This window comes from Artemia sp. Qi Xiang Cuo, chromosome 15 (assembly GCF_049724085.1).
Source record: "Artemia sp. Qi Xiang Cuo chromosome 15, ASM4972408v1, whole genome shotgun sequence".
In the NCBI taxonomy this organism is placed as follows: Eukaryota; Metazoa; Arthropoda; class Branchiopoda; order Anostraca; family Artemiidae; genus Artemia; species Artemia sp. Qi Xiang Cuo.
The window spans coordinates 43,152,507-43,177,724 of record NC_142808.1 but is presented as its reverse complement, the minus strand read 5'-3'; the positions used below and the strand labels follow the sequence as shown (position 1 = coordinate 43,177,724).

The following is a 25,218-nucleotide window of genomic DNA, read 5'->3' as shown; positions in this document are numbered from 1 at the left end:
AGGTATAGTCTCGATCAAAATTTAGCTCATTGTAATGAAAGTTTAAGCTCATAGTACGTTGCAAATTTTATTTCATACCTCCATAAAGGGGGCCTATAATACCAATCCCTCCAATTCTGATCTAAAGATCCCGTCACCTCTGGGAAAAATGGGTTTAAAACTAAAATAAGCATCCTGGAATACGAACAATAGAACACAACAAAAAATTAGGATCTTTAATTACGTGGACCGTGGATCATATAAGCATTACTGAAGCAGCACCGGTTCTGGCATCTCTTGCGCCAGAGGTAAATCTTGATTAGGGCCCCCTTCTCCTGTCTCCGAAAAACTTTCTTGCCAAATTAAAAAATTGTTTCGCAAATTCTGTTTACGCAAGACTCCTTTTGTGTGCTATATAACCTTGTTTACTCGCTTTGTGTTTGGTGTTTGAAAGAAATAATAAATTGTGTATTTATTGAGGTTTTTTCATTAGTGCAGTAGTTGTAAATTGTGAAGTGTTATAATCGTGTTAATTAATAAAGTAAAGTAAAAGTAAAAAAGCAAAGCTATATATGCTATATTATATATGAGTGGCGCCCCGAGGGGAGGCGGAAAAGAGGTCGACAAAGACACACCCTAAGACGGCAGTACGACCGGGACCTGAGAAGTGTGAAGCTGTCTTTTTAACCACAGTGGGAGGATTTCAAGGCTGCAGCTCAGTTCCGAGATGTCTGGCGAGGCTTCGTAGACGCCCTATGAGTCATTCCTGGCTCTGGAGGATCTAAGGTAGGGTAAAAGTAAAAAAATAAAGTAAAAGGTATTGCGTTAGTAGTGCCTAAATTTCTCATAACTTTTGAGTTATTTTTTACTTCCCCAGCTCTATCACTTTTATTTATTTTTTTAAACTTTTCTATTTAGGACTCATTACATTTTAACGTACCTTTGTTTTTTTTTTCCAAAAACTTTCGTGGCGAGAATATCCTGTAAATATAATTTTATTTAATTACGGGTAATTGAGGGCCATACTGACAAAGGACCAGAGTTATTACAATCTCTGCATAGTTTACAAGCCAACAAAAGAAGTAAGTGTCAACAAGTCAAAATATTCAATTACAGGGTTTGGCTGCAATATAAGAAAATGTCTTGTCCCTATTTTATGCTTTCATAAGTAATGACTGAAAAATGAAAAAAAAGATACTTCGTCCACTACTAGTGAACAAAGTAACTAGTGACAAAGCAACTAGGACAAAGGCAGTCTAGTGGAACACTAGACTGCCTTTTCACTATGCTTGTAAACAAGACAGAGGAAGGCTTGAGTAGGTTAACTTTCGAAGATCTTATGTTATTCCTCTTCTTTAGTTGTATTAGCTCAGCAAAACCTAACCAATGGAAAACGGCCAATAGGCCTATTTGGTAAAGTCAACCCACAATTGTTTATTCAGGTAACCAAAACCAACGCTAAGACCAGCCGCTTTCGTTAGCATCGGTATTACCTTATGAAAATAAGAAATATAAAATTAGAAAACTTGAAAGCCTTTGTCCGTGAGGACAAGGGTTCGAGTCCTGGTGTCGCTGGCTATTGGGCTTATAACAGGGGATCAGAAGCGTGAATTTGTAAGCTCTGCCAGAGTCAACCCAGCTCTAAATGGGTACCTGGAGAAATCTAGGAAAGGTAAACAGGAAGGGTGTGTAAAAGTAAAGGATGGCCGACCCCAACCCCTAATTGCACTTCCTGACTGAAGGGCAAGAAAACGGAGATCAGCACCCTGGTAGGTAGTGGAAATTCCTATGTCATATAATGTACTTACTTACTTACTTCTAAATAAGTCTTTCGCCATGGCCTAGTCTTGGCTCGTGGGTTCATGGAAAAACCCATTTGAAAGACGGATAGAGAAAATTTAGGGAAGAGAGGGTTAAAGGGAATCAATGTTTTGCAATGTCATTTTTGAGGGAGCTAATTTAAGATCGTGCTGATATTGATCGCGGACAAAACAATAATGAATTTAACAATCTTGATGACGCTAAGGTTTGTAGTAATGACGCTGCTAAAGATTACGATGAAGATGGCCTGCAATGACGTTGGTGATAAAGATAATAAAAAAAGTGTTGACGCTAGGCTCTTGATAAGCCAGCAGGTCATACGGCTTAGTACGAGCTCAGTTCTCTCCCACCAGAAGATAAACGCCAACAAAATTGGCTTTGTGAAGCCCCCCAAAAAAATGCACAGCTTGGTGTTTGATCTTTGCTAATTAATCATATTTGTAGACAATGACGGGGAAATTAATCTCCCAATATTGACCTGAAGGCAATTCAGGAATGTATTAAATATTCGAGATTTATAAAAAGCTGTTCCTATTTTCAAACCATATCCTCTAGAAAAACCCTCCCAGACACAAAGCTTGAACCACGCACACTCAAGTCTCGGAAGATTGTTCAAAAGAGAGTCGGTTAAATTATGAAAACGTATTTTAAAGTGGAAACGTTCAGGTGGTGTAAAAGGGGTAGAACACTTTAAATAAATTTATTTGAAAGGGCGAAAGAGTAGTCCTATCTCTTCTTCTGTGCAGGCATGTTTCGGAACTAGCTGGAGGCAAGTGTGACGACAAATTTTCTTGTTCATTTTTAATTCTGCGACACTGAATTGGGGACTGAGCTATGTGATTGAGAATTCAAGATTCAGACTGATCTTCATGGATTGAGTTAGTCATTCTTTTGTGTTTAATGTCTTAATGTTCCAGGATTTTTCGATGGAATTTTGTCTGTTTAAATTTAATTGTGTTGACTGGTTATTTGCTGGATTGGGTAGTGGCCATCGGGTTTCGTTTGTTTGGATCAGATTTTGAGGGACTAAATTCCATTTGAATTACATTTCATTTGGGTTGAAATTTGCGTAGGTTGAGTTTTACTGCGACTCTTTTTTCGTGTAATTTTGCGTTGTTTGAATTTTGCTTGTTCGAGTTTCACGCGGGTAGTTTTCGCATAAATTGAGTTGTAACGGGTTTTGCTTAGGTTGAGTTTTGCTTGGGTTAAGTTTCAATCTGTCAGAATTTTTTTGAATTGAATTTTGCGAGTACTGAATTTGCCCGGTTGGGTTTTACCGTTGTGAATTTTCCCTTCATTGAATATCGTATTGATTATGTTTTCGAGAGCTGATTCTTCCAACTGACGGCAAACTTTACTTGAAAACTTGAAAATATTTGAAACAGCCCTTTTAAACTAAAGAATTAAGTCTTTTGTTATAATTCCATTAAAAGAGTAAAATTGATTTTAAAGGCTTGTAATTGAGGTGATGGTGAGGAAACAGAATAACTCAAAATAAATTATCAGTAACGCTGTTCACGTCTAGAATTCATTAAAAAACATTATCAAACGCATCAGAAAAGATATATTTATGACTTCTTTTCTTGCTTCTTGTTTTATTAAAAAAAGGCATTTTTTTGTGTTACAAAACGTTTAAAAAATAAACATCAAAAATTTGGGGTCAGTAAAATTGATTTGAGTGAAGCTCAATGAAATAGTAAAAACCGTAAAGCTCAACATCAAACATTACCGAAAAACTTCAAGTTTTGAAAAAAAAATTGTCAAAGAATTGTTGAAAGTTTCAAATCAACAAAAAAAAAAAAAAAAAAAAAAAAAAAAATCAGTTAACGTCAATGAGCGTTTGCGTCAAATATCAATAAACATCATACATCATTTATGTCAAACCATAGCAAATATATACCGTAAAGTTGTTTCCATTAAACATGTTAGTTAAACGTCGATAAGCATCAGCGTTGCACGTCAATAAACGTCAGATCAGTATCGTTGGCTGAAACGAAATCGTCACTAGACTTCAGTAAGGTTGTTGTTATGTTGCAAAAATTACAAGACTGAGGAATCCATTTAAACAAATGAAACTTATTTTTGCTTCCTTGCTAAATCCTTTCATAATTTGTCGTAAACTAACGAACAATTTTTTTCTACTTTTAGCTTAGAACGCTCTTCCCCGACCTAATGTATTCAGAGCCTCACTCTGTACCCCTCCCACGGAGCTCTAATTTCCTTTAAAGCCATCCTTATAACCTCTTCCTACGCCAAAAGAGTTCAGTTTCGCTTTGAAATATTTAAAGTCTCCTGTCAAAACTTAAGAACTTGGCCGGACTCACCCATTGGTATCAAAATTTTGGACTGTTCTTCTATTGTTTTCTGACTGGATCACAAAAAGAGTAGCTTCAGTTTCTGCAATCGTTGACAGAAGACGCCGATTCTCATGCAAGGCTTCAGAAAGTTTTCTTTTCAAATCAGCGTTACCTAAATTTTCTCTTTCTCGAAGGTTGTCAATCTAAGAATAGTAAAGAGAGTGTGATATTATTTCAGCCAAAAATAAGACATTAGCCTCGAAAAGTTGGCCCAAAGGTATTTTCTGATAGGAGTTGAATTCCTCTTTTGCAGTGAGAATCCATTTCCGCCTGACAATTAAACGGTTCGGGCAAGTGTTCCCTTCGTTTTTGAATAGGATTAAATAAAAAAAAACAAGTTTTTTTCTAACTGAAAGTAAGGAGCAACATTAAAACTTAAAACGAACAGAAATTATTCCATATATGAAAGGGGCTATCCCCTCCTCAACGCCTCACTCTTTACGTTAAAGTTTGACTCTGTCCAACAACTTTATTATTTAAAACAATAAAAAACTTTAGCGTAAAGAGCGATGCGTTGAGGAGGGGACAGCCCCTTTCATATACGGAATTATTTCTGTTCGTTTTAAGTTTTAATGTTGCTCCTTACTTTCAGTTTTTTTTATTTCATTTTTGAACGTTTTTGAATTAATGCAGGTTTTATTTTTGGCTCACCGTACATGAACAATTAAAACAAAATGTGCATACTAAATATTACTTTTATTTGGTCAAATGGCTCTCTCGAAAGTTATTTAATTTTATTTACGAACGTTTTTACTAGTAATAAATATACGTAACTTACGAATTAACTTATGTAACGAATTCATATATTTTTGAAACGTATATTAGCGGGTTCGACCCCTAGTCAATACCTTGCTCTTTACGCTAAAGTTCGAATTTTGTTCCAATTCTTTAAAAATCTCCCCTTAATCACAAAGGCCGTTAATTAGAATAAATAGCTCTTATGAAAGTACTAAAAATTATTTGGCGTAAAGAGCGAGGTATTGACTAGGGGGCGAACCCAATCATATACGTAATAATTTCGGGTCGTTTTAAGTTTTCATGTTGCTCCTTACTTTCAGTTGAAAAACTTTTTATTTAATTTCTGACCGTTTTTTTTAAATAATGCTGGGAAATCCGGCACCCTCTTCATAGTAATCTCCCTTACCCCATGAAAACTTCCTCCTTGGAAAGATCCTCCCAGATAACCCCTGACCCCCACCCCTCTCTACCTAAAAAAATCCCCCCTGAAAACGTCTCTATACTTCCCAAAAACCAATATATATGTCAACATTGGGTAAAGTTCATAACTTTCAGCAGCCCTCCCCCCGGAGACTTTGGGGGATTAAGTCATCTTAAAAGACATATTTATTATATTTTCGACCATGCTGAACAAAATGGCTATCTCAAAATTTTATCGGGTAACTTTGGGAAAAAAATGAGCGTGGGAGGGGGCCTAGTTGCCCTCTATTTTTTGGGTCACTTAAAAATGGAACTAGTAGTTTTAATTTCCGTTCAAATGAGCCCTCCCACGATATTCTAGGACCACTGGGTCGATACAATCACACCTGGGAAAAAAAAAAACAAATCAACACGCATCCTTCTTCTTCTGGTCTTTCGTCTGGCAAAAAATACAAAATTCCACATTTTTGCAGATAGGAGCTTAAAACATCTAGAGTAGGGTTCTCTGATACGCTGAATCTGATGGTGTGATTTTCATTAAGGTTCTATATCTTTTAGGGGGTGTTTCCTCCTTTTTTCGAAAATCAGGCAAATTTTCTCAGGCACGTAACTTTTTCTAAGTAAGACTAAACTTGATGAATCTTATATATTTTAAATCAGTATTAAAATCTGATCCTTTTGATGTATCTATTGGTATCAAAATTCCGTTTTTTAGAGTTTCGGTTTCTATTGAGCCGGTTCGCTCCTTACATACAGTTCGTTACCACGAGCTGATCAGAGTTGGGTTTCTCCAACTATAAAAATGGTGTTTAAAATAGATCAAAGCTCTCTATTTATACAGGAGAAAAAAGTAAACATCAGTGCTAAGGTAAAGAATAAAGGTAAAGTACGGCATTGGACATTAAAGTCACTACCATTGGCGCTAATCTCCATTTCATTGCACTTTCGCACATCCTTCCTGTCTACCTTCCCCAAGTTTCTCCAGGTAACCATTTAGAGCTGGGTCGACTCTGGCTTAACTTCCAGAGTCATGCAACTCACCCTTTTTCCAAACCAAATAACCAGAGACACCAGGACTCGAACCCCTGTCCTCACAGACAAAGAATTTCAAGTCTAGCTTACTGACCACTCACCTAGGCCGGCTAGGACATCAGTGCTACCCAACTAAAATATGGTTTGCTCGGGTTTTCAAGATAAGGGTGGATGAAATCTCCGATTGAGGGTTTTCAACCGACGTCATTTTAACGTTTCGCCTTTTATTGTGATCCAGCACCATTTTTGAGGGGCGTAGAACTATTTTTTTGAAATTCATGACGATTTACTTTTGTAATTTTACTGTTGTAGATATTTTTAACCAGAGTAATTTCTTTCGAAACACTTTTTTTTTAATTTTTTGCTACTATGGGCCGTTATTCACTTTTTGCTAAGGTCTACAATTCCCTGTACAAATTCCCTGTACAATTTTGCGGTGGAAAAAAGTACTATTCGCACTTTTTAAAATTTTGAATTGTATCTAAAGTACCCATTTAAAATAAAAATAACTACAATTTTAGACAGGTAAGTTTTCTGGGAATTTTCCCAGAAAATTTAACAGAAACTGCAAAAACTTTGGGGGAATTTTCCGGGGGAGGGGAGACACCGGGGAAAAATTTTTACTGGGCGGGGGATCAGGGGGAATATGCACTCTCCTTTGAATTTAAAAATACCTTATAAACCTTTAACAGAATAAAATCACTTGGTCATTTTTGCCTCGACGACATTTATCGTCTCTTGTATGAATTTAACAAAAGAAGTCACTAAAACTTAACATTAGAAAGGACTCATTTGTCCTCGTTATCTTTCAACACAGGGAGCGTACTCCAAATCCTGTTGCAAGTTGTCAAAGGGTTGAAGTCAGACCTCACTGATGGAGTATAAAGAATCTGTAACTTGCTGGAAGTGCGGATATGATAAGTCGATTGATCAGAAACAAAATATATATTATTACATAGAGAAGAAGGAAGATGGCCGTGCAACTGTAAAAAGATGAAAGAAGAACAAGAAAGAAAATAGAGAGATTTCCAATCAAGCAAGGGTTTAAGTGAAGATCGGTTAGTTTCCTTAATAAGAGTCCTTGCTTTGAATCATAAAATTTTGAAAGTGGCATCAGAGACGAGGGAAAAGTTGACATCCAAACAACAGAACAAAATGAAACATAAGACTGAACTACGCTGTAGAACAAGATTCTAAGAATCGACCATGGAAATATGTGTTTGAACCTTTAAGGATGATTTTCGTCAAGCAGGATGCCTAGGAATCGAACATAACGATCCTTAGGTCTACTTAGAGAACCTCTTGATACGTGTATTTCATTTAAGTCAGGACAAGCCTTTGAAACTCTGGAGAAAAGGAGAATTTAAGGCAAGATAATTTACATCAAACCATTGGATAACTCTTTCAAAAAGGGCATTTATCTTTGAACGAAGATCAGAGTTCGTTTTGTTAGATGTGCCAAGATCAGTGTCATTAAAAAAAGCAAAAATTGCATCCAATAAAAATGAACACTTGTCAAAATTAGTGACGGATGCTGGTTGACAAAGACGACACCAAATGGTAGGTTTTACATTTTGAACAGCACTAATAAGGTCATTGACGTAGATTAAAAAGAGTATCGGCCCAATAACAGATCCTTGTGGAACACCAAACTCTATTCCCGAAGGTTTAGAAAAGTGCGGATCAGCCGAAATGACTCGACCAGATAAATATGATAGAAACCGAGAATAAGTATTCCCTCTTATACCAATATGGGAAAGTTTCCAAAGAAGAATCTTGTGTGTTAACGAGTCAAATGCCTTTCGTCCATCGAGAAAAAGGGCAGCAGGTATCAGACCAGAGTCAAGAACTGAATGAAAATAATTCAAAAGAGTTGCGCATGCATGCTCAGTTGAGTGCTTCGCCCTAAAACCAAACTGAAAGTCATGAAAAAAGTGTTTAGAATTAAGAAAATTAAGAAGTCGAGAAAGCATTGATTTTTCAAATATTTTACTAAACACTGACAAAAGGGATATTGGACGATAATTTTCAGGATCATTAAATATAACGATAACAAAATATAACAATCTTTTTCATCGATTGGTTGAACTAACCATGCCAATTTTGACAAGACCGCTTGTTCTGCAGAAGGATGAGAAAAAAAAAATGGAAAATACAATTGTGGGAGAACTTAGGACAATTTCACTAAAAAGAATCGTTTCATGTTCTATTGCGTTGTACCTGATTGCTGGTTTTAATAGGTGCATGTCAAGGTAATAAGAGTTCAATTTTTGTCTTAAAGAAAAAATATGGATATCAAGAATAAATTCAACCTTCTTTGTTTCTTTAATTTTCGTTTTAATGGTTGCCTGTTTATATACCCTGAGATTTTTAAGCAGACAAAAAAAAAAAATCAAATCTTTGCGAAAAGAATCATTATAACTAATTTTTTTCTCTGAAATTGGTTTTCAGTTAAAAATATCGTTTGGTTTAGTCAGCTAGACCTGAAATTTCTATGAAAATTGGAAAGAACGAATTTTGGCCTGTTTTGGGGTATCAAGAATCAATATAATACTTTTTTTTTCTCTTGCACCCATTGTGCCCAGTGTCTATACCCAGTATGTTGCAACCTTATAGTAGACAAAACAAACTGGAGCCTATCTTGGGCGACATAAGTTAATAGAAAAAGGGATTTTTATTTATTTTGTCTTCATTGAGGTGTCTTTGAGGTCTACTCGGTCCTTTCTATGTGTCCTGTATGTTTTAAGTGTCTCACAGACGCCTCAAATTTTAGGCCCAGTTCTGTGCGTCATAAATCAATGCAGCTAAGATTTTTAGAAATTAATTTCAATCTGATTAGGAGACAAGAGTTTGCTGAACTTTTTTGGGCCAAATTTTAAGGCGAACAGATATTCTCTTTTATTGTCCCCTTGGGCCAAGAAATTTCAGATTTAAATCTCAAGACAATGGAAAAAGAAACTGTTGGTCAACTTTAAGGTACCCGTCCCCCAATCAAATTATTTGTTGCATTAAGTCTCCGTGGTAAAGCAACTTCCTGGGGTGAATTTCAAACTATTCTGAAAAGAATTTTTTTTAGCCCTTTTGGGGGGAGAGGGAAGGTCATCATGGTTTTGTTTATATTTTTCCTGAGAATTTATATCCTTTTGACTAAAGAGCTTAAGGATCTAATTTTTGAGCTGGTCAAAAACACTTCTTGGCCTTATAGAATTCTGTTTCAAGAGGACCATGCCCACAGGCTATATTTTCTTGATTCAAGAGTTATAGCTGCAATTTTACAATCCTGTAGGAACCACAACGTTTTTGGCCTTTTCCCGGGCCCCTAACGTCCTTCCCCCAAGAAACAAAAAGACATACTCCTCTTAGTTAAGGTCACGATTCTATAATGTTTCAAGCCTGGTAAAAAATTACCCTTTTGGGTTAAAATCTTAAGAGGGGTCCATGTCTTCAAATTAAGCTTTTTTTTAACACTAGGGTTTAGGTGGCTGGCTTTTTTTCTTATTTTCAGGCGAGCCGATATTTTTTTTCATTTTTATTTGCAAATTGGGGCCCCATCGAACCGAGAACTTTGAGATATAAGTGCAAGTGTATAAGAAAAATTCTCACCCCAGCCTTTCTATCTAATGATCAAACCTTTAGTTGTGACGAAAAAAAAACTATAAATGGTTTTAAGTTGTTTCCGATATTAAATTATAAATCTGAAGAAGTTTTAAATAAATAATCCATGGGACACTTTTTTTTTAATGAGAGTTTTTCACAAATAATATTTGTCAAAAATTGTGCTTGTTATCACAGTTGCATATCGACCGAATTGGAGTTCCCGAAATTAATTGGTTTTGGCACACCTTTCTTTGGCCAATGTGTAATAAAAATTGAATTAATTTAGTTTACATTTTAAATGATTCACCTTAAGGATAGTACGACTACTATTAACAATAGCAAATAGTCAAATCAACGTCGAGCCGCCTGAGACTATCTCAGCTTCACATGCTTGCCGCCTGAGAGTATCTCAGCTCCACAGGCTTGCCGCCTGAGACTATCTCAGCTCCACACGCTTGCCGCCTGAGATTATCTCACCTCCACAGGCCTTCCGCCTGAGACTATCTCAGCTCCACACGCTTGCCACCTGAGAGTATCTCAGCTCCACATGCTTGCCGCCTGAGACTATCTCAGATTCACAGGCTTGCCGCCTGAGACTATGTAAGCTCCACACACTTTTCCTCCATCCTGTCTTATCAAAGCTTTACATTTTTCTCCTCGAGCGAATTTCTTATTTTTTTAGAACCTTTCTTCTGTTTCTTCGTAGCCCATTTAAGCACCTACTGCTTAAATCTTGCTTGAAGGATTGAATTAGTAAAACAACTTCTTACCGTTAAAACTCTCACGGATAAACAATAGGCCCATTATTTGACACATCAAAGTGCTAAGACCTAGAATCTTTTGAGAAAAAAATTATTTTGAGGGAAATCTGATTACTCTAAAAGTTCTTTCTTCAATTTTCTGATTGGCAGTGAGCAGTAAGATCTTAGTACTTCAATGAAACAAAAATGACAATCTGTGAGCTGTGAGATCGTAGCAATTTGATGAAACAGAAAACGATAATATGATCAACAATAAGTAAGATCTTAGATGTAAGATTGCAGAGTCAAATTGCAGATTGCAGATTCAAAGATTGCAGAGTCTCAGCGCTTTGAAGAGTCAAAGAAAGAGATTAATGGAATGTACCCACTGTAATGATTTAATGATGAAATTAGAATGGGTGTCTGCAACTAAAAATAATTGTGAATAATTAAAGAATGATTTACATGAGTCTTAGAACGGGACAAAAAACAAAAATTCATTTAGCCTATTTTATCTGCCTGAATAAACAGTCAATAGTAATATTTTTACAAGTACGATGATCTTTTTAAGCTGGTTGACCATTTTCAAGTGTAAAATTCCATGGGCACCGGCAGAAGGATGCCAGGGGGAAATGCATACCCCGGGCAACAAGAATACATTGTAAATAGGGAAATAAGAGGCATTCCTATTTAAATATTGGTTAAGCCCCTTCCCGACTGTGGTCTTGGTTTTCCTCCCCTGGGACGTATTATGGCTGCGCTCAGGGTAAACAGCTGTACTCTGAAATATCTATGGAACAGCAAATAGTTGGAAATTTCAGAGCTGAAGAGTTTCGGAGCTGTACTCTGGAACTTTTACGTGAACAGCAAAAATTTGCACCATAAAGTGAACTATTTCATGTGTGAAATAAAGTTTCATATTTTTTTTTTTTTATGAACTATTATCGAGCCAGTATTCACAACCGAATTTTTTCGGTAAGGAGATTAAATTGAGAAATTTTGTTTTGAACTTAAAAGTGGGCTTCTTTCCAGAGCGTGTGAAACGATATTTATATTAAATTGAATTACCTTATTCATTATTGAAACTCTTGCTCTTAGTTCGGCGAGTTCTACTTCTAATTCAGACCGAATTCGCTCATTCTCTTCGCGATATTTATTTTCTGCTTCTCTTAAGGCCACTTCGGTGACGCGAGTGATGTGTGATTCCAATTCTTCTTCTAGTTCCTGGGAATATAAGGTAAAATGAAAACCGATGATATTCATAAGAAAATGTCGGTGATATGGTACTTAAGGGTCCAAAATTACAAAATAAAATTTTTGCAGGAGTCCAAATTTTTCATAGGAAAATAAATACGATAATATATACGATATGTTATCGAAAATAATGAATATATACGATAATAATGATATATACACGATAATATATATGATAAAAATGAATATAAAGATACAGCAGTTCTTTCGTCAAAATGTCTATGCTTTTTTAACTATTTAGTGAAATTAATACATTTCTTCTTTTATTTGGCTCGAAGACCATTTCCCTCACAGTATATAAATAATAGATAGAAATTATATTATTTTTATAACAGTGATTTCCCTGTAGAGGATTTGTGCAACAACTTCTCAATGATTTGTTACCTAAGGGCTTGAAGTTCTGAGAGGAGCTGTTACAGCTGGCAACACCACCGTGGCAGTGGTGGCTACAGACTAGTAAAGATCAAACCACGGGCAATTATAACCAAAAGTAAAAAAATAAGTTTAAAAAAGCAGCTAGTGAAAAATTGCCTACAAATTACCGTGTGTAGCTGATTCAGGAATGGTAACTATTATCTCAATTAATCTTAACAGTAAAAGGTTATTTTGGAAACCGATTTATTAGAATTTTGAAATATATAATTCACGGAGATTGGCGATTTTAAATTCTTACAGGCTGTTGAACATAACGATGGAATAATTTTCTTTCAAAAGTACGCATTTAATAAATATTAAATGAGATAATACAAATAATTTTATTGGATAAAATTTCATACCCAAATGTGCTGAAATTTTTGAAAACTCTAATAGTAAACAAAATTGCCGAAAATTTTGTTTGCCTAAAATTTTTGGGTCAGTGTTTCAGATTAACTATAAACACATATAGTTAACACGGCATTTTGAAGAGGAAGTTACAGCTAGTGCTGATTAGCACTTCCTAAAGGTTTACCTCTCGTGACACTTCCCGTCGCATGCATTTATCACGCCTATATTGCCAATATACAACGCGAAAGAACGTGTATAAAAATGTCATATCTTTTCAAAGAACCAGAGACATGTCTAAAATATTTGAGGGAGTAATTTTATGTAGTATTACTGAATATTATAAATGTGTGTATATATATAGAAAAAAAAAAAATCAGACTTTATGCCCAAGCCTCACTGTGCATCTACCTGTGAAAAAAAAGCCTATAAAGATTGTGAAATCAGAAGAAAGGTAGTAAAGAACGAACTATGCTCAATAGTAAACAAACGCGTTTTGCGCGTTTTGAAAAAAAAAAACAACTTTGAAATGAGGAGTAATTGCTGTTTGAAGCTGATTTAGAAATTGTAACTGTTATTTCAGCTAACATTATAGGTAAAAATGTAATGTGAAAACAAATTTAGGGGAATTTCAAAAATAATAGCCTGAAATCCCTGAACAATCGTGTTGGATCAAAATGAAAAGAGTACTATTGGAATCATCCTAGCTGAAAACCAAATATAAGAGCATTTTAGTCCCCCTAAAAGAAAATCACTTTTTTTGGAAGGGAAATACGAATGTGAAACACTTAATTTTCTTTTTCATCTTCTCCTCTTTTACCGTCACTAATTGCGGGGCACTGAAACACAGTAGAGAGATGTTTAAGGACTTATTTGAAGTCTAAATTTTGTATCTACGTGTTTTTTTAAGTAACACAAGTAAATATTAAAATAGATTCAATTTTATTAATAATAAGATAAGATGCAATTTTTCACAAAAACTGTATCTTCTTATACAAGATGTACACGAATCTTTTGACAATATAACATAATTTAATTTACGGATCTTTTGAAAATTTTTACGAATAAACATCCATTTGGATGATTCATAGCACTTCAAACCCTTCCATTTGGACGGGTTTGAAGTGCTAAGTTATTCAATATTTTTTTTTATGCACTTGAATGTTTTGACTGATTATGGTTATGGCGTCAGACGCAACCAAGTAAAGAACGATCTCTATCCCATAGTGGCCGAAAATTTAAAATCACATTCGCAAAAAAGCTTTCAAGTGAGGATAACTTGTCATGTAAATATGCATTTTTGAACTTTACTGAGTCTTTCAGAGAATGTTGAGGGGAGTATCAAACCAAATCAAAACATTTTATGCGTATGGATTGTCAAAAGGGTGTAACTCAGGAATGACTGGGTATATTAATTTGGAACTTTCAGTAAATGACAAGGGAGATGTTCAAAAAGGCAATAATTGCATGCTAACACAACAACTACCACCAATACCACTGCTACCACTGCTACTATTTCTACAACACTACTCCCTTTACAATATTGAGGGGAAATTTGAACTAAATCCAAACACGCTATGCGCATGTACATCGTCAAAATAGCGTATCTCAACAATTGATTTGGGTATTTTCTGAGCATGTTAAAAGGGGAAGATCGTCTGACCAAAAGGCAATATATACACGCTATTACTAATACCACTGCTACATTGACTACTACTACTAATACTTCAGCAACTTCTTCTATTACAACTTCTTGTATAGGCAATAAGTAAATACTACTGCTGCGGTTAGTGCTACCGCTGTTACTATTAGTACTACTGCTAGTAACACCGATAATACTACTATGACAACTATGCCTAGGGTTATAAAGGTGAAATTTTCAAGAAACCTTTTTTTTTTGGGGGGGGGAAGAACTTAATCATAATATGCCGCAATATTCTAGGAACATTTTGGTATCTGAAGTTGAAATAATCAGGGCTTGTTATGGGGGATGTGGAACTAACCAAAAGAACATATTTGTATCCTAATGCTGGTGCTTCTACTCATACGACTGCTGCTGCTACTATTATGACTACTTCTACTACTACTACTACTACCACTCAAGCTAAGGATACTACTATTATTTCTACTGCTACTACTACTGCTGCTGCCTACTAAAACTATGGGTATTTTGGCTAAAATTTTGGGAAACAGTGAATTTCTATGGAAGCAAATCAAAACACACTATGCCTACACAGTTTATCAACAGGACGCATCAGAAATGCTACAGCAACAGTTGATGATATTAAATTTAAACTTTCTCCGTGTTTTGAAGAGGATGTTGAAGAAACCAAAGGTGCTATGCGTATACTGCTGCTAATGGTACTACGAATATTACTACTACGCAAGCTAAGACTATTAAGAAGAGGCCTTTAAGGAATAATTAGGTGGATGTTGAACTGACTCAAGAAGTTCTAGTGCCCTTTTTATGAGTCAAAAGAAAGTGGAAGGCATGCAGCCCTCGATCTAAGCCCATTCATTTCCAAACACGCTGTGTCAAAATTTTGAGACAACCATTTTGCTCAGCATAGTAGAATGGTCCAGTAGTTATGTCTTTACGGATATTGGGTATATCCACTCCCCACAATTATGTAATCGAATCGGTCCATAATTCTTTAAAACTAAATGTTGCTTTTAAACTAAATCAAAAGGCACCCTGTGTATGATTTCCAATAAAACACCTCAGCAATGAATCGATAACAGTAGGGATGACCCTAGTACTCCCATCCCTCACCCCTGCTGCCATCTACAATTTGGTCTAACGCCGACAGTTTATAATTTATTCAAGGATTATCGATCCACGAAGGGGAGAGAATTTCCGAGAACTTGATTTGCATAATCGAGGGGAATTATTGATTTACGAAAAGGAGAATAAAGAAACAAGTAAGGCTTCATTGATCTTAGGTTTGAGGGATAAACACTGTTTAGGTCAGAGGTGAAAATTAAATTTCAATATTCAAATAAGGCTTCGTTGATCTTTAGTGTCATAAATTAGAATTGATATTTCTTTTTATCTTGTAATTCTATAAGACTCTAAAGAGATTGAAATTCTATTTTTAAATACGGCTTCACTGATCTTTAAGTCGGAGAGATAAATTGATATTCTAACGAAACCTTAATAATGTAGCTAGGAACATTTATGAGATGAAGAGATTAACGCGGGAAAGGGTTTCCTAGAAATTTCAAATGTGACAGCGCAGGGATGACAGCGCAGCGCAGAAATTATGTTTAAGGATTATTTGGGCGAAACCGTTTTAGACATTTTAGAAGATGATTTAAGCGAAATCGTTTGAGGCACTTTAGAAGATGATTTTAGAGGATGATTTAGAAGATGATTTGGGGGTGAAACTCTGTGGTCGTTATAATACACAAGTTCCATTTGAACAGTGTTGTGAGGTCCCCAACCCCAGAGGACCCCTCCTACCACAACCCCAAAGGCCCCCCGGGCCCCCCAACCCATTTTTTTTATAATTTTTTGCACACATGAGACAAATAAGGGCCCCCACATTTCAAAAGGCTTTATTATATCTTTTCAGAACAAGGTCTTTTCTTAATATCCCTCTTAAACCCCATTTTAAAAGTTGAAGTACCCATCCTTTTCACCCACAATTTTACTGTGCAGATTTTTGAATGCTCCAACACCAAGCATTACTATTCAAAAGGAATTTCAGAACAAGTTATTTTCTTATTGTCCCTCCTCAACCCTTTTTACAAGTTGAAGTATCCCATCCTTTTCACTCACAACTTTACTATACAGCTTTTTGAATGCCCCAACACCAAGCAATTCTTTTCAAAGGGCATTTCAGAACAAGTTCTTTTCTTAATTTCCCTCCTAAACCCATTGTACAAGTTGAAGTACCCATCCTTTTCACCCACAACTTTACTTTACAGCTTTTTGAATGCCCCAACACCAAGCAATACTTTTCAAAAGCCATTTCAGAACAAGTTCCTTTTTTAATGTCCCTCTTAAACCCCATTTTACAAGTTGACGTACCCATCCTTTTCACCCACAACTTTACTTTACAGCTTTTTGAATGCCCCAACACCAAGTAATACTTTTCAAAAGGCATTTCAGAACAAGTTATTTTCTTAATGTCCCTCCTAACCCATTTTACAAGTTGAAGTATCCCATCCTTTTCACCCACAACTTTACTATACAGCTTTTTGAATGCTCCAACACCAAGCAATACTTTTCAAGTGCATTTCAAAACAAGTTCTTTTCTTAATTTACCCCCTAAACCCATTTTATAAGTTGAAGTAACCCTCCTTTTCACCCAAAACTTTAATTTACAGCTTTTTGAATGCCACAACACCAAGCAATACTTTTCAAAAGGCATTTCAGAACAAGTTCTTTTCTTAATGTCCCTCCTAAACCAATTTTACAAGTTGAAGTACCCATCCTTTCACCCACAACTTTACTTTACAACTTTTTGAATGCCCCAACACCAAGCAATATTTTTCAAAGGCATTTCAGAACAAGTTCTTTTCTTAATGTCCCTTCCTAAACCCATTTTACAAATTGAAGTACCCATCCTTTTCACCCACAACTTTACTTTACAGCTTTTTGAATGCTCCAACACCAAGCAATACTTTTCATAAGACATTTTAGAACAAGTTCTTTTCTTAATGTCCCACCTAAACCCATTTTACAAATTGAAGTACCCATCCTTTTCAACCGCAACTATACTTTACAGCTTTTTGAATGCCACAACACCAAGCAATACTTTTCAAAAGGCATTTCAGAACAACATTTTTTCTTAATGTCCCTCCGAAGCCCATTTTACAAATAGAAGTACCCATCCTTTTCACCCAAAACTTTACTTTACAGCTTTTTGAATGCCACAACACCAAGCAATACTTTTCAAAAGGCATTTCAAAACAACTTCCTTTCTTAATGTCCCTCCTAAACCAATTTTACAAGTTGAAGTACCCATCCTTTCACCCACAACTTTACTTTACAACTTTTTGAATGCGCCAACACCAAGCAACACTTTTCAAAGGCATTTCAGAACAAGTTCTTTTCTTAATGTCCCTCCTAAACCCATTTTAAAAGTTGAAGTACTCATCCTATTCACCCACAACTTTACTTTACAGCTTTTTGAATGCTCCAACACCAAGCAATACATTTCAAAGAGCATTTCAGAACAACTTCTTTTCTTAATGTCCCTCCTAAACCATTTTACAAGTTGAAGTACCCATCGTTTTCACCCACAACTCTACTTTACAGCTTTTTGAATGCCACAACACCAAGCAATACTTTTCAAAAGGCATTTCAGAACAACTTCTTTTCTTAATGTCCCTTCCTAAACCCATTTTACAAATTGAAGTACCCATCCTTTTCACCCACAACTTTACTTTACAGCTTTTTGAATGCTCCAACACCAAGCAATACTTTTCAAAAGGCATTTTAGAACAAGTTCTTTTCTTAATATCCTTCCTAAACCCATTTTACAAGTTGAAGTACCCATCCTTTTTCAACCACAACTCTACTTTACAGCTTTTTGAATGCCACAACACCAAACAATACTTTTCAAAAGGCATTTCAGAACAACTTCTTTTCTTATTGTCCCTCCTAAACCCATTTTACAAATTGAAGTACCCATCCTTTTCACCCACAACTTTACAGCTTTTTGAATGCCCCACCACCAAGCAATACCTTTCAAAAGGCATTTCACAACAGGTTCTTTTCTTAATATCCCACCCAAACGCATTTTACAAGTTGAGGGACACATCCTTTTCACCCGCAACTTTATTTTACAGCTTTTTGAATGCCCCAACACCCAGCAATACTTTTCAAAAGGCATTTCACAACAAGGTATTTTCTTAATATCCCAACTAAACCCATTTTACAAGTTGAAGTACCCATCCTTTTTACACACAACCTTACTTTACAGCTTTTGAATGCCCCAACACTAAGCAATACTTTTCAAAAGGCATTTTAGAACAAGTTATTTTTTCAATGTACTTCCTTAACCCATTTTAAAGTTTGAAATACCCTTCCTTTTCATCCCCAACTTTACTTTAAAGCTTTTTGAATGCTCCAACACCAAGCAATACTTTTCAAAAGGTATTTCAGAACCACTTCGTTCCTTAATTTACATCATAAACCCATTTTACAAGTTGAAGGAGCCATTATTTTTACCCGGAACTTTACTTTACAGCTTTTTGAAAGCAACAACACCAAGCAATACTATTAAAAATGCATTTCAGAACAACGTATTTTCTTAATGTCCCTCCGAAACCCATTTTACAAGTTGAAGTACCCATCCTTTTCGACCACAACTTTACTTTACAGCTTTTTGAATGCTCCAACACCAAGCAAGACTTTTCAAAAGGCATTTCACAATAACTCCTTCTTTTAATATCCTTCCTAAACCCATTTTACAAGTTGAAGTACCCATCCTTTTTACCCACAAATTTACTTTACAGCTTTTGACTGCTCCAACACCAAGCAATACATTTCAAACGGCATTTCAGAACAAGTTCTTTTCTTAATGTCCCTCCTAAGCCCATTTTACAAGTTGAAGTACCCATCCTTTTCACCCACAACTCTACTTTACAGCTTTTTGAATGCCACAACACCAAGCAATACTTTTCAAAACGCATTTCAGAACAACTTTTTTTCTTAATGTCACTTCTAAGCCCATTTTACAAATTGAAGTACCCATCCTTGTCACACACAACTTTACTTTACAGCTTTTTGAATGCTCCAACACCAAGCAATACTTTTCAAACTGCATTTCAGAACAACTTCATTTCTTAATGTCCCTCCTAAACCCATTTTACAAGTTGAAGTGCCAATCCTTTTCACCTAAAGCTTTGCTTTACAGCTTTTTGAATGCTATAACACCAAGCAATACTTTTCAAAAGGCTTTTCACAATAGGCTTATTTCTTAATATCCCATCTAAACCAATTTTACAAGTTGAAGTACCCATCTTTTTCAACCAGAACTTTACTTTACAGCTTTTTGAATGCCTCAACACCAATCAATACTTTTCAAAAGGCATTTCAGAACAACTTCTTTTCTTAATGTCCATCCTAAACCCATTTTACAAGTTGAAGTACCCATCCTTTTCACCCACAACTTTGCTGTACAGCTTTTTGAATGCCCCAACACCAAGCAATACTTTTCGAAAGGCTTTTAACAATAGGCTCTTTTCTTAATATCCCTTCTAAACCCATTTTACAAGTTGAAGTACCCATCCTTTTTACACACAACTTTACTTTACAACTTTTTGCACACCACAATATCATGCAAGGTTCCACTTCACTTCAGATTTTTCTCAAAGAGATGAAAAAAATTAAAATACTGTTCCAAATTTTTCATAGAAGATAGAAAGTTCAAGTTATCTTCTGAATTTTATTAAAGAACTTACAGTTCAATTCTAATTTCTCCAGAGAAAATAAAAATCTTTCACTTCAGTTCTTAATTTCACAAAGACACAAGGAAATTTAAAGTTCCATTTGAAATTTTTCCGTAGAAGATAGAAAAAGCTATACCATAGTTGTGAATATTTTCCCGGAAGATAAAAAGTTCTACGTCAATTTTAAATTTTCTCAATGAAGTGAAGAAAAGTTCAAGTTCTAGTCTGAATTTTCTCAATGAAAAAAGAAATTAGTTATTGATCAATTCTATTTTTCCAAATAATATAAAAAGGTTCCACTTCAGTTCAGATTTTTCTCAAAGAGATAAAAAATTTAAAATACTGTTCCAAATTTTTCTTAGAACATAAAAAAGTTCAAATTCTTTTGTGAATCTTACCAAGGAAAACACTTTAATTCTAATTTCTCCAGAAAAAACAAAAATCTTCCTCTTCAATTATTTATTTCAAAAAGAAACAAAAAAGTTTAAAGTTCTATTCTAAATTTTTTCATAGAAGATAGAAAAGTTATACCTTAGTTGTGAATATTTTCCCGGAAGATAAAAGTTCTACTTTAATTTTAAATTTTCCCAACGAAGTGAAGAAAAGTTCAAGCTCTCTTCTGAATTTTCTCAATGAAAAAGAAACTAGTTATTGATCAATTCTATTTTTCCTAATAATATAAAAAGGTTCCATTTCAGTTCATATTTTTCCCCAAAGACATAAATTTAAAATTCTCCTCCAAATTTTCTTGTAGAAGATAGAAAAAGTTACACATTGGTCGTGAATATTTTACTATGAAGATAAGGAACTCCACTTTGATTCTGAAATTTTTCCCAAAGACATAAAAAAATTTAAAGTAACGTTCTAAATTTTAGCGTTGAAGATAGGAAAAGTTATTCTATGATTGTGAACATTTTCAAGGAAGATAAAAAGCTTCATTTTATTTCTAATTTTCTCATTAATGTGAAGAAAAGTTCAAGTTCTTTTCCTAATTATCCCTATGAAAAGAAATAAGTTACAGATCAATTCTATTTTTTCAAGAAAAAATAAAATTTTCCACTTCAGTTCAGATTTTTCTCAAAGAGATGGAAAAATTTAAATTACTGTTCTAAATTTTTCATAGAAGATAGAAAAAGTTATACTTTGATCATGAAAAGTTAACTCAAGTCTGAATTTTATTCAAGAACTTAGAGTTCAATTCTAATTTCTCCAGAGAAAAATAAAAATTTTCCACTTCAGTTCTTAATTTCACAAAGACACAAAGAAATTTAAAGTTTTCTTCTGAATTTTCTTAGAGAAAAGAAAAAAGTTATAGTTCAATTCTAATTTTTTCAAAGAAAATAAAAAATCTTCAACTTTTTAATAAACATTCTAAGCGCTTAACATGCTAACGTTTCCTAAGATAATAGAAATATAACAAAGTAATGCGTAAAATATTTTATTGAAGTAACAACATGTAGTAACAACATAAAAATATGTTACAGACATTATTTTACATTATTAACATCATTGAACAACATTGAACATTCTGAATCTGTTCCATAAAATAATTTATCAAGTTCTCTCTCTCTTGATACTAGAGTTACTCGCTTCTATTAGTTCATAACCACTAGAATAATCATTCATCCATTTTGAGTCATATACAATTTCCACTGGGATGTCACCTACTGATTCAATGCAAGTTTCATCCTAGTTATTACTTGATTCATTGACTATATGATCAAAAGTAGTAATAATTTTCACTTATGATTAATTTTCCAATCAATTTGTCATTATATTCATTAGTGATATTGTCTGCCAATGCTCTTTTTATTTTACCGGCAATTTCACGGTCTATTATCACATTATTTTTAAAGAGGCAACAGTTCTGGCACGTTGACAAGATATGATTTATAATGTTGGTGCAGCAGTAGACCCTTCTTTTCCTTTCTGATTTCATTCGAATGCTAACACCGGATAGATGACAATAAGACCTATCAACGGCTAACATGTTACCAGAACCATTAGCTAGAAGTTGCCCATCTTCATCAACTATTATTTTTATGTTGGCATTCTCTTTGAGTACTAACTTCTCTGGAAATGATACTTTCACTTATCCACCTTTTGAATGATGAAAATTCTTGACTACTCCAATGGAATTTAACTCCTCACTGTCATGACAACGTAGGCACACATTCCAAATAAGATCTCCACTACTACTTGTTCCATAGTACAAATATATCTCTTTGTCAGCATTCAAGGCAACAATGACTTTATCATGTGCACACACTTTCTTCAAATCATTCATTTTCAAGTCTTTTTTTAAAAATATGGTGTAAGTGTTTATCCCTCCAATGGCAAAAAATTAATGATTTAACACACGCAATAAACTAGATAGTCTCGATAACCTACCATGGAGTACCACTGGGATCGCCGCTTCCAATGTAAGAGCAACCACAGAGTACGTTTGCTACAGCCGCAAGCATGCATAGTGAGAGAGAAATACAAAGTCGACCTGGGGGATTTTCCGGCGAGTATGGTTAGGTTAGGTTAGATTAAGTTAGGTTAGATTAGGTTAGGTTAAGTTAGGTTAGGTAAGTTAGGTTAGGTTAGCTAAGTTAGGTTAGGTTTGCTAGTAAACATCTCTGCATGTATAAGTTAGGTTAGGTTAGGCTAGATTAAGTTATGTTAAGTTAGGTTAAGTTAGGTTAGATTAGGTTAGCCTACGTACGCTCGCGTACGTAGGCTAACCTAACCTAACTTCCAGAGAAGTTATTTCCAGAGAAGTTAGTACTCAAAGAGAATGCCAACATAAAAATAATAGTTGATAACATGTTAGCCATTGATAGATCTTATTGTCATCTTTCCGGTGTTAGTATTCGAATGAAATCAGAAAGGAAAAGAAGGGCCTACTGCTGCACCAACGTTATAAATCATATCTTGTCAACGTGCCAGAACTGTTGCCTCTGTAAAAATAATGTGATAATAGACAGTGAAATTGCCGGTAAAATAAAAAGGGCATGGGCAGACAATATCACCAATGAATATAATGACAAAAGTGATTGGAAAATGAAGCACAAGTGAGCATTATTACTACTATTGATCATATAGTCAATGAATCTAATAATACCTAGGATGAAACGTGCATTGAATCAGTAGGTGACATCCCAGTGGAAATTGTATATGACTCAAAATGGATGAATAGTTATTTTAGTGGTTATGAACTAAGAGAAGCGAGTAACTCTAGTATCAAGAGAGAGAGAACTCGATAAATTATTTCATGGAACAGATTCAGAATGTTCAATGTTGTTCAATGATGTTAATAATGTAAAATAATGTCTGTAACATATTTTTATGTTGTTACTACATGTTGTTACTTCAATAAAATATTTTATGCATTACTTTGTTATGTTTCTATTATCTTAGGAAATGCTAGCATGTTAAGCGCTTAGAATGTTTATTAAAAAGTTGGAGATTTTATATTTTCTTTGAAAAAAATTAGAATTTAACTATAACTTTTTTCTTTTTTCTAAGAAAATTCAGAAGAGAACTTTAAATTTCTTTGTGTCTTTGTGAAATTAAGAACTGAAGTGGAAGATTTTTATTTTTCTCTGGAGAAATTAGAATTGAACTATGAGTTCTTTAATAAAATTCAGACTTGATTTAACTTTTCATGATCAAAGTATAACTTTTTCAATCTTCTATGAAAAATTTAGAACAGTAATTTAAATTTTTCATCTCTTTGATAAAAATCTGAACTGAAGTGGAAAATTTAAATTTTTTCTTGAAAAAATAGAATTGATCTGTAACTTATTTCTTTTCATAGGGATAATTAGGAAAAGAACTTGAACTTTTTTTCACATCAATGAGAAAATTAGAAATAAAATGAAGCTTTTTATCTTCCTGGAAAATATTCACAATCATAGAATAACTTTTCCTATCTTCAACGTTAAAATTTGGAACGTTATTTTAAATTTTTTTATGTCTTTGAGAAAAATCTCAGAATCAGAGTGTAGCTTCTTATCTTCATAGTGAAATATTCACGATCAATTTGTAACTTTTTCTATCTTCTACAAAAAATTTGGAGGAGAATTTTAAATTTATGTCTTTGGGGATTAATCTTAACTGAAATGGAACCTTTTTATATTATTAGGAAAAATAAAATTGCTCAAAATAACTAATTTCTTTTTCATTGAGGAAATTCAGAAGAGAGCTTGAACTTTTCTTCACTTCGTTGAGAAAATTAAAAATTAAAGTAGAACTTTTTATCTTCCGGGAAAATATTCACAACTAAGGTATAACTTTCCTATCTTATATGAAAAAATTTAGAATAGAACTTTAAATTTTTTTGTGTCTTTGTGAAATAAAGAATTGAAGTGGAAGATTTTTATTTTCTCTGGAGAAATTAGAATTGAAGTGTGTTCTTTGGTAAAATTCAGAAAAGAACTCGAACTTTCTATCTTCTATGAAAAATTTAGAACAGCATTTTAAATTTTTTCATCTCTTTGAGAAAAATCTGAAGTGAAGTGGAACCTTGCATGATATTATGGTGTGCAAAAAGCTGTAAAGTAGAGTTGTGGGTGAAAAGGATGGGTACTTCAACTTGTAAAATGGGTTTAGGAGGGACATTAAGAAAAGGACTTGTTCTGAAATGCTTTTTTAAAAGTATTGCTTGGTGTTGGGGCATTCAAAAAGCTGTACAGTAAAGTTGTGGGTGAAAAGGATGGGTACTTCAACTTGTAAAATGGGTTTAGGAGGGATATTAAGAAAAGAACTTGTTGTGAAATGCCTTTTGAAAAGTATTGCTTGGTGTTGGGGCATTCAAAAAGCTGTACAGTAAAGTTGTGTGTGAAAAGGATGGGTACTTCAACTTGTAAAATGGGTTTAGGATGGACATTAAGAAAAGAAGTTGTTCTGAAATTCAGTTTGAAAAGTATTGCTTGGTGTTGGAGCATTCAAAAAGCTTTAAAGTAAATTTGTTGGTGAAAAGTATGGTTACTTCAATTTGTAAAATGGGTTTAGGAGGGACATTAAGAAAGAAGTTGTTCTGAAATGCCTTTTGAAAAGTATTGCTTGGTGATGTGGCATTCAAAAAGCTGTAAAGTAGTCTAATGGGGGGGGTTTCAATTAATTAA

At 34.4% G+C, this 25,218-nt stretch overlaps 1 protein-coding gene across 1 annotated transcript in view; it reads right to left on the bottom strand.

The window, feature by feature from the left end:
* The window catches only part of LOC148943694 (ras and EF-hand domain-containing protein-like), a 148,903-nt gene that overhangs the window by 42,778 nt on the left and 80,907 nt on the right, over positions 1-25,218 (bottom strand). Inside the window, exons 4-5 of the mRNA XM_089101203.1 lie at positions 11,753-11,908; positions 4,125-4,300 (exon numbers count right to left, since the gene is read on the bottom strand). Coding sequence (XP_088957329.1) covers positions 4,125-4,300; positions 11,753-11,908 — 332 coding nt within the window. The remainder of the gene's footprint in view (positions 1-4,124; positions 4,301-11,752; positions 11,909-25,218) is intronic.